The sequence below is a fragment of the Simochromis diagramma genome, unplaced genomic scaffold, assembly GCF_900408965.1.
Source record: "Simochromis diagramma unplaced genomic scaffold, fSimDia1.1 OVJJ01000753.1, whole genome shotgun sequence".
NCBI classification, from domain to species: domain Eukaryota; kingdom Metazoa; phylum Chordata; class Actinopteri; order Cichliformes; family Cichlidae; genus Simochromis; species Simochromis diagramma.
The window spans coordinates 21434684-21445534 of record NW_024387523.1 but is presented as its reverse complement, the minus strand read 5'-3'; the positions used below and the strand labels follow the sequence as shown (position 1 = coordinate 21445534).

The window sequence follows — 10851 nt, the reverse complement described above, 5'->3', positions numbered from 1 at the left end:
TGCCTCAGTGCTAGTGTAATTGGGGTCTTCCACTTGACTTTTTTTTTCCATAACCCCCGGGATCATTTAAAAAATTCCAAATGACTGTCTTATGGCGTCCCTGTATAAGGACGCTGCAGGGACACGCTGGAGCTGCATCAGCAATTGTGCCTCACCTGCTTAAGAAGAATTAACTGGGTTCTGAATTGTCGTTGTTGTTGTTATGTCCAGTTTGCCGCTGAAAATCTGCGTCCATTGGTGTCTGTGAAGATGACAACCGAGAATAAAGGAAAATGCTGAAAAGTGTTGAAACATGGTCGGGTCCATCATGCATAGTCGACAGTGGTGCCGAAACTCAGGATTGGGGCATGGCGGAAACACGAGTGAGCCAGCCAGAGGAGGCGCTGGCCCAAATGGTAGCCAAGCTTGCGAACATTTGCTACCACAGTTTAAGCATTGCTTTCAATAAATTGCATTCTCAAAAAAGTGTTTTGTCCCTCTCCCATTTCTTCTTGTTGCATCTTGAAGCTCTACTTGGAACCTTGTTAAGATCCAACCATGCAAAATATGATTTATTTATTTATTTATTTTCATCATTTTTTAAGTAGTCTTACACTTTTGATCTGGACTGTATCAAAGTACTTCAGCTTCCTACCATCGCCACACCATGTTTTCTGCAGATATTTATACATGCAAAGGTTGGACATAGCCACCATGACATAATCCATTCATTATTATAAATCTGATTGTGAAGTGTTGTAGAACATCTCCAAACCTTCTGTTTGGATGGGAGCAGCCAGTATGAGTGTAGAATATATTCAATAACTTTTTAGCAACAAACATATATACATAGTTTCTTGATAATGAACAAGTTACAGGAGTTTAATGTGAATGGCATGAATTCATGATTGATACTAAATGGCACTGTACCCATTCATCAAGTCTTCAACGTCTAATCAGGTAATGTAGTGAAAAGTGACAAACTGAAAGCAGCATTGCATTTTGTATTCATTTTATTTTGGAGACAAAATGTAGACATGCTACATAGAAGAAATATTCACCAGCAATTTTTTTCAAGTCCAAGTCAAGTCTCAAGAGTCTAATGGATGAAACTGATATTGTATTGACCAATTAGTCTCTCTAACACTTGTAAAATGTTATGAATTATCTTATATGACCTTTGCTTTATTGATGTACAACAGCATTTAAAATGATAAGTGCATACTCACTCAGGGTTGTTGCAATAAACAGAATTTTGGGTCTAATCCTACCTGCCTCACACAGCAATTCATGACAAGGTCTCAAGACTCGAATCCCAAAACTTTTGTTTGGTTTTTGTTTTGGTCAGGTCTAACTTGCGATTGCAAGTCGCCATCTCTGCTACATAGTGCTTAATAATTGTCATAGATTAACACAGAGGTTCCCAAAGTGTGGGGCCTAGATGTTAGCTCTTTATACAGTAAAGTTACAGTGGGATACAAATAATATCAGTCTGAACCACAATTTGTTCCCCCAGTTCAAATCACGGACAAACAGTATCCCACAGCCGTTTATGTTCTTGAACCCATTTTGCACAGAGAGGCATTTTTTGAAAAATGTATTGATGGCAATGCTGAATATTATTACACAGGGGGGAAAAAAACCCAACTACACATGAAATAATTACACCATAACGCCTCTGCCTTTCTAAATGGAGGGACAGTAACTCCATTTAGAAAGGGTGTGTATATGTAAGCGTATAAAAACTCAAGATAGTTAGATTAACAGTAACAGTATTTTGTCTATATCTGCCAATAAAAGTTTGGGAACCACTGGATTAACAGATGATTCTATTAACAGATGTTTATCTCCTGAGGTCTGAGTCTTCATTACTAACAATCCCAAACCGTGCATGTCAGTTTCAGTAATTGTGTTTTTTGCTGTTTGGTTTTGCTGGTCACAGATTTTTTTTTAGAACTAAATTTATATATTCTTAAGGAGTTATGGTTATCACTGACGATGACTTGAAAATGATGAGGAGACAAATGAAAAAGTAAAGGAAATTACCATCCTTTAAAAAAAACTATTTTCTTCTTCATGTGTAATTTAACAATCATTTTATATTCTTCTTCTCCTGGGTGGCCTCCTGTTTTTAACCGTTTGTTTTTAAGGATTTCAAAGTAATGGCTCCAGTTTCCCTCGCTGTCTGCTCCAAACCCAAAGACATTAACCTAAAGAAACAAAGTTTTTACAGTCATTAAGTCTTTAGTATTGAACTTAAATAAATGTTGCCACAAATTGCACTCTTAGCCCTTTCATGCAGGAATTATGAAAACCTCAGTCATGGAAAAAAAAACTTTCCAGAGTTTTTTTTTAATTCCTCTTTAGGCATAAAAAACCCCCAATGTAATTGAAATTTTCTTTATGAACCATTTTTTTCATGGAGTTACAATTCAAAGAAACATGTAAATATATATATGTCAAAGCACTGACAAAAATGTTGAACCTAGTTCTGGAACACTAAACTACTATTTTCTACAATTTAAAAAAAACAAACAAACAAAACAAAGGCATAATGGAGGCATGGGGCACACGACACAGGAGCTCTAGTTTTCCACTACAACTTTATTCACCTCCACACATCAACTCAGGATATCGCACCCAAACACAACAGAACATCTCCTCCAAGCTTGGGTGGGAGTGAAGCCCTCTAGTGGGTCGCCACACATGCCCCCCCCCCCCCCCGCCCCTGCAAAAACCCAAAGAAAATGTCCACTAGTCCAGGACCCAGGGCTTAAACAGTCCAGAACGGCTGAGACGGGGAGTCGGAGAACTGGCTGTGGGCTCACCGGGCCGGGAAAGACAGGCTGAACCCTCCGCTGGCTGGACGAGCACCGGGGGTGCGGAGCAATCTCCGAGGAAGGGTCAGAGTCCAACTGTCCGGCAGCAACCCTGGGGCTCGGGACGGCATCAGTGGAGCTTCCTGTAGAACATGAAATCCCCCGAATTCCAATAAAAAATGCTTGGGACTGTTTCAATAACCCAAAACGGGCCGTCATAAAACGGACGTAAGTGGGGCTGATGGGCATCATGCCAAACAAAAACGAAACTAGAAGAGCCCAACAACAGCGGAACAAAAACGTCTGGTAGAGAGTGGTGCGCGGGGCCAGGCACAGAAAGGTGCACGATGCACAGCAACCATGGATGACTGTCCCACACTGGCGTGTCTTCCAGCACGAGGCCCGTCTGCGAGGACCGAAGGGCAAGGACGGCCGGGTCGGTGCACTGCTCCGCAGCCATGGCGGCGTAGTCGTCACCGACATAAATTGGAGAGGCCAGCGCGCGGGACAGACAGTCAGCGACCAGGTTGGACTTGCCAGCCACGTGCTGAATGTCCGTAGTAAACTCCGATATGGCCGCCAACTGACACTGCTGGCACATGCTCCAAGGATCAGAAACCTTGGACATGGTGAAGGTCAGAGGCTTATGGTCAATGTACAGTACATGGTAAAACTGGGACCCTTGAGGAAAAATCGAAAATGTTGTGTTGCGAGATGGAGAGCCAACAACTTTCTGTCGAAAACACTGTACTTACGCTCAGCATTTCGGAGCATGTGACTGAAAAAGGCAAGGGGCTGCCAGATGCCGGAGACCCGCTGTTCCAACACGGCGCCCAACACTACATCCAACGGGTTGATGGCCAATGCGATCTCCGCTGATGGGGACAGGTGTGCCAGCAGAGCAGCATTGGCCAGTGCTGACTTTCCCACAGAAAACACACAGATGCGGTCTGGAGACCAGTCAACAGGGTCTTTAGACGTTTTACCTTTTAAAACAGCGTAGAGAGGTTGTAACAGGTGAGCGACCCGGGGAACGAAACGATTATAAAAATTGACAATACCCAGGAACTCCTGCAACACCTTAACTGAGGTGGGACGCGGAACAGCTGTGACAGCCTGAACCTTGTCTGACAATGGGACCACACTGTCAGCGGAGATGCGGTGCCCCAGGAAATCCAGGACCGGCAAACCAAACTGGCACTTGGACGGGTTGATGATCAGGCCATGTTCCGCCAAATGCTGAAAAACCTGGTGCTGGCCCACCGACCTGCTGGCCACCAATATATCATCCAGGTAGACGAAAATGAAAGGCAGCCCCACAAAACAGAGTCAATCAGACACTGAAACGTCTGAGCGGCACCTTTCAACCTAAATGGCATGCGCAGGAACTCCAACAAGCCAAAGGAAGTGATGATGGCGGTTTTAGGAACATCCTCAGCGCGTACCAGCACTTGGTATTACTGACCCCTGCACCAAATCGATTTTGGAAAAAATCGAGGTCCCAGCGAGATGGGTGGAAAAATCCTGGATGTGGGGAATCGGGTAACGGTCGTTCTCCGTAACGTTATTTAAACGTCGAAAATCCCCGCACGGTCACCACCGCCTGTCCGACTTGGGCACCATGTGAAGGGAAGAGGCCCAGGCACTGTTCTAATGCTGCACAATGCCCAGGCACTCCATGGCCGCGAACTCCTCCCGGGCAACAGACAGCTTCGCAGGATCGAGGCGATGCATGTGCAAAAACACCGGAACCAACCATGGGATATAATGCTCAACCCCTTGTTTCGCTGCAGAAATTAGGAGTTAACAGTGACGGAAACACAGCAAACGCTGAAACACGTCCCCAGGGGCTACCAAATTGGCCAAGATGAGGGGGTTAGCGGCCCGGATAAAACAGGGCAGCGAAAAGAACGACAGAGCGTCAATCAAACGTCTGTGAGCAAAATCGACTAACAACCCGTGAGCAAGAAAATCAGCGCCTAAGATAGGCACTGAGCTGGCATCAACAACAAAGTTCCACTGGAATTCCCGACCGTGGAAACTAGCAGTCACTAACCTTTCCCCATAAGTTGCAATAGGAGAACCATTATCCGCAATCAGCTGCGGTCCATGTCCTTACTTGCGATTGATTTAAGTTGTTACCATGCCTAGAAATTGCTTTACTCATCCAGACAGTTTCTGTTACTTGTCTGGTTTATTCACGATGAAAGCACAATGTCACCCAATTACAACAGACCTTAAGAAGATATGCAAATTGTACTCTGGCTGTCCACTGGGTGACCAGGATAAATTTGGGCTCCACATGTTATCTACAACAGTTGTTCCAATGGACTGTGTTACTAGCTAAATCTGTGAAAGGCAGCAATGGCATTTGCAATCCTGATGGTGTGGTGGGAACCGCAAGATCATCTCAACGGTGGCTATTTTTGTCGCATGAATACAATAGGATTCTCAGCCAAAAATGAGCACAAAACTTTATATCCCAGTCTGGATTCTACAATAAGGCCTGTTTCTCATGATAACTAATTGCCTGTTCTTGTACTGTCACATGATGCATTAGATTCTGTAGAACATTACGAGGAACACAGTCACGGTGCATCTGGTTACAATCCAGAGTCATCAGATCTTTATTACGTGCCTGATGACTATTTAGAACCAGAGACTTTTGCACAAGCAGAGCTGTACAATATTGTTCATGATCTAAATCTGTCAAAAGACATAGCAGAACTTCTTGCCTTTGAGGCTTAAGCTGAAGCATTTGCTTGCCAAGGATGTTACTGTAAAGAGGTCAAAGTCAAAACTTGACAGCATTCTTCACTGCTGATGACTCACTGTGGTATTGTCATCTCTGCAATGATTCTTCACAAAAAAGCTTGAAGGCAGTCCTACTCCATAATAGAAATGCCAGACCAAGTGTGCCGATTGCCCATTCGGTTCGTCTAAAGAAGTCCTATGACAACATGAAGACACTGCTTGAGTCAGTTGCATATAAAACTCACCAGTAGTGATCTGTAGGTGACTGGTATGTTGATGGGAATGCAAGCTTTTGGGAATGCGAATCACCAAATACTGCTGTTTCCTGGGCCTGTGGACAGTCAATCTACTGTGTCAAGCGTAACTGGCAGCCACTAGATGCCTATGTCAAGTTTCTGCCTCTGGTTGAACCGCATAAAATATTTTTGCCACCTCTCTATATCAAGAAGCTTAATGAAGAATCTTGTCAAAGCCACGGGCAAAGCGAACTCACTACATTTTCAGTACCTTGCTGAAAAGTTTCCAAACATAAGTGCTGCAAAATTGAAGCAAGGGATATTTGTAAGTGCGCAGATCAAGTCAGTTTTGCAGAATGAAGGCTTCAAAAAAACTCTCAACAGCAGAGTTTGAAGCTTGGGAGGCATTCAAGTGGCTCTGCGAAAACTTTGTGGGCATCCAAAAGTCTGCTACATACAAGGAAGAAGTTCAGCATCTGCTTGATTCCTACCAGAAACTGGGCTGTCGCATGTCAATGAAAATACACTTCCTACACTCACACTTCTGAATCCTTTCCAGAAAAATCGCCTTGAGGCATAGCTGGACTAGCCATTGGGCATACCGGGCATTTGCCTGGTGGGCCGATGGTGATTTTTCGTTTTTATGGACCGATGATTTTTTTTTTTTTTGTAACGGTATAAACAATGAATGGTGGTGGATTGGCCAGATACTGGCCGATGCGTAAAAATAACTCAGTTGTTTGGTGGTGGCTATGGTGGAGTTTCCACAGAGGCCAGTAGGTGGATGAGGGTCCGAGTGTTATGACCTGCAGTCTATCTGGGTCAGATATAAACCAAGTTTAGGTGTAGTTTATTTTCGTTTTGCTGACTTTTTACAGTTAGTTACAATAACTGGTACTGCGTGCTAGCTAGCATGACGGAGTTTCTATGCTGCTGGGCTGATAGTGAAGTTTATTTTGTTCATAAGGTTAGTTAGTAGAGTTGCCAACCGTCCCGTAAAAAACTGAATCGTCTCGTATTCAGAGAAAATGTTTCGCATTGAGCTGAAAAGGAACGCAGTTTGTCCCGGATTTCAGCTAGAATGGAAAGAGACACAAAGCTGGAGTTACTCTGTATTTACGCTGTCAGCTGCTTCTTCTTCTCTCATTCTCTCCCCCTCCCTCTCCTGTAGCTACTTCAATCATGAAACTGATCAATGATCAGCTGATCGGCTTTTCTAACGCAAGTCCCGTCTCTCTTGTTTGTTTATCTCCCACTTTGCGCCAGAAAGAGGAAACCAGCGATGTCGCGCTGAACAACAGCGTGATAAGCTGTTGTTAGAATTTATTAAAATATTACTTAGTATCAGCTGATGTTTGCTGGAGCCACAGCCGTAAAAGCAGCTGGTCATGATATCGGTTTGGATATGTGGTGAGAGGGAAACATGAAGATGAAACCAGGAGAGATCCCTGCTGAATCATCAGACCTGAACAGGTGATGGAGAAACAGGTTTACCTTTAAGGTGGCATGAATGAGTTGATGGGAAGTTATGAACTGTTTCTGAGAGACAAATACCACGAGGGATCCTTTTCTAAGTAGCTGACAGCTGGTAACTGTGCTGGGGTGGGTCCAGCAAAGTTTTGCCAGGGGGGCAGGTAGGGCATTAAGAGGGAAAGGGGGGGCACAAAGAAATACTTTTCTTTTGTATTCTCATTTAAAATGTCAAGCTTTTATTAAATAATTATCTGAATCTTACAACCAAAGTTTTTATCTGATGTAAAATGTATAGAAATCATACATATACCAACAGGACAGTGTATGTCACTGTCACAACAGTGTTTGTTTTCATTCAAAGGCTTTATGGCTTCAATACCTGGTGGGCCGGTACAGTACAGTGGTAGCTGACTGACACTGGTCATTATATCTATGACACAGTGTTTGCCTATCTGACTTCGCACTGAAAATTTACTTGATTGGTGCCCGCTGTTTAATAAAAAACTGCATCCAAGTCTATTGCAAATGAATATTAATAATAATTCAAAAAGTTCATGTGACTGAAGTCAGCATGAAAAACTGGTTTAGAAAAGTGTTTTGTGCTTTCTGATGATTACAATTTTTTTTTTGTTGACCTATGTCTTTAGTCTGACATAAAGAAGAGGAAGGTTACAAATGTTCTTTAACCCCTCTGATTTGCTATCATCCTCTCACATCATCACACCCCTTATCTCCACTTCCAATCTATGTTGCATTAACAACAGAGATGGGCAGTATCGCATTCCGGCTACTTTTTTCAAGTAATGAGTAACGTAAGGGATTACTATTACAAAGATGTAATTAAATTACTGTTACTTTCCTATAAGCACGCTGCGTTACTGCGTTACTAAACTGTCATGATTTTGTTTGTGAAAGTGTCTCATGACAATGACGTAAGCATGTGCGACGCCCGTGGCAGCAATAGACGTGTGTAGATCAACAATAGATCATATGGAGTGTGGGAGAGACTATGACCTTGCAGCGTTTAAAGTGTGGACATACTTGCATTACTTTAAGTTTTATTCTGTAAAAAGTGACAAAAACATTAGTGTCCGCTGTACACTCTGCGTGGGAAGAAAACTTCTTTCTTCAGCGAAAGATTAAACCTCGAATCTGAGCAAGCACCTAGCACGCTGCCACAGGAATGTTAAATTCACAGAGAAACCCCCGGATCCTCCCACTGACATGACCGCTGCGGCACCTGGCAAACCTCCACCCGCCCCACTCCTGCTAAACAGGTGACAATAAATTTAAGAGCGACAGGACTCAGTGCTGCTGAATCTTTGATTTTATTTATTTTTTGCTGTGTTTTACTTGCATCCATTTGAAAGCATGTAAACACAAAACATTATTTTATTTTATATGCTGTAATATGCAGAAAGTAGGTTTAAAATGTTAAACAATTTCTTTAAGTCAAAGACAGTTTTATATAATTTCACTTTTGCTTAATGCAGTGTGCATAAAATTAAAAGATTAAAACTAATAAAACAATTCTTAAAAAGAGGCTTTCCATTTGATTCAATTTTATATGATGGATTATGCATAAAAAATAGAATTGGGCTGAAAGGGCTATTGCTTTATTATGTATTCATGTTGTGTATCATGTTTTCAAAAAGTAAGTAAGTAACTAATTACTTTTTAAAATGAGTAATCAGTAAAGTAATTTGATTACTTTTTTGGAGACATAATCAGTAATTAGTTACTAATTACTTTTTTCAAGTAACTGATTAACAAACATCCAGACACAGGCTGCAGACATATGTTGTTTTTCATATGCATGCGTGCAGCATCGTGTTATCTGATGGCAAGACTATACATAGCACCTGCTAGCTAATGAAAAGATCATTTTTGGTTTGTTCCCTAGACGTTCTTCCAAAATTCCTTGCAGTCAAATTTAAGTTTTATTTTTTCTAGCAAGCCCTAAATTAATCAGGCAAAAGCTAGATGCAACATTTTTACACTGCTTTGAAAAGTATTAGAATATGTTAAAATATTATATAAATGATAACTAATTTTTTACTTATTGATTTGTTAAATACATATTTCTTAGGTTAACCAGCTGAGTGGACATGTTTGTAACTCCATGAAAAATTAGCTGACATCCACAGCTCCTTTAACATCCCGAGATCCACTGATGAAACTGTTAGTATTAAATAATCCCCATCCTCCTTTTTGTTGCCACTGGCATCATCTCTAATCGACTCAGATTGTAAATGCACCAGTATACTGTGGACAGTATTCCTATCACAAGTTGAACTTGAACTCTACAAAATATAAAGATATTAATACATATGACGGCATGCCTTGTGTTTTGCTGGCACATCAGAATATATTATTTCGTGAAAGTTACAGCTTCATAGCAGTTACAGCAGTATAGAAACAGTATTTCTATAAGTTGGCAATATGAATACATATTTACAATAGCATTCTTCATTAAAGCTGCATCAACCTTACACTTACGGAGCTTCAAGAGTACCATTTTTCATGCTTGAAATATATTCAGAAGTGCTTTCTCTTGCAAGTGTACTCCATAAACTACAACTTCTTAATCAGTTTTTCTTCGAGTATGTCTACAATGAGTGTCGGTCAGACGCATAATGTAGAAGTAGATTATGTAAGGTGAACATACCTCATCACACATTAATAAGCTGAGAACCACAGCAAGGAAGCCAGTGGATGGATAAGCAGCCTTCTTTCTCAGCCAGACATCATGAACATATTTCATGAAAGCTGGATGAAGGATCGACACCTGTTATGAATCAGACAAATCTTTAAATCTGAGTTTTATTAATTGTTCTTTTATGAAATATATGCACAATATACTAATATACAAAATACTTTAAATAAGCACCACTGTGGCTAAAAGAAGCCACTATTAGTGGCATGGCTTTGTTCAGTGACATGCATGACCTTCCGAGCACATAATTGTCAAGTATGAGCAACTGTGGAAAACAATAACATACCGGATGCAGAACAGAGTAAACAACAAGCATTACTGGAAAATGTGATGAAGCATATCTTGCCTTAGGCTTCACCTATTCCAAAGGCATTGGGAGCACCCGCTGGGCTGTCCAAATCGCCGACAAACAGTATCCAACATTCTTGATTTTTAGTGGGAGCATACATAATTCTTATTTTAAAAAATTACATTTATTCAAAATGACGACGTTGATGTCGGGATTGGTTTGTGAGAGCGTCTGACGCCTCTGTCTTTCTAAATGGGGGACAGTGACTGCGTGTGTCTATGTAAGCATGCATGGCTGAATTAATGGTAGCGTAAAGTTATTATTGGACTTCTTGGGTATCAACATTTGCCAGTTTTGTTAAGGTAAAGCTAAAATACTCACCAAATCTTTGTTAGCTATCTTGTTAGAGTTTGGAGCACCGTTTTCCCTGTTGAAAAGAAAATATATTGTTGAATTTGTTAAAGAAATTATTGTTTAACAAACAAATGCTAATAATTACCTAAGACTTAAGAATCACAATAAGATGTTCAGTTGTTTATAAAACAATTTATTTAACTTTTTTCCATGTAAAAAAAAAAGAGTTGC

The 10851-nt window shown here is 41.2% G+C and overlaps 1 protein-coding gene across 4 annotated transcripts in view; it reads right to left on the bottom strand.

Moving 5' to 3' along the window:
• Window positions 1-1617: 1617 nt before the first annotated feature.
• LOC120727020 (CMP-N-acetylneuraminate-beta-galactosamide-alpha-2,3-sialyltransferase 1-like) overlaps window positions 1618-10851 on the bottom strand; it is a 79131-nt gene continuing 69897 nt past the window's right edge. For all 4 annotated transcript variants that reach the window (XM_040021144.1, XM_040021139.1, XM_040021140.1 and 1 more), the window contains exons 5-7: window positions 10648-10693; window positions 9930-10049; window positions 1618-2189 (exon numbers count right to left, since the gene is read on the bottom strand). In XM_040021144.1, the coding sequence (XP_039877078.1) occupies window positions 2022-2189; window positions 9930-10049; window positions 10648-10693 (334 nt within the window). In that variant the 3' untranslated portion in view covers window positions 1618-2021. The remainder of the gene's footprint in view (window positions 2190-9929; window positions 10050-10647; window positions 10694-10851) is intronic.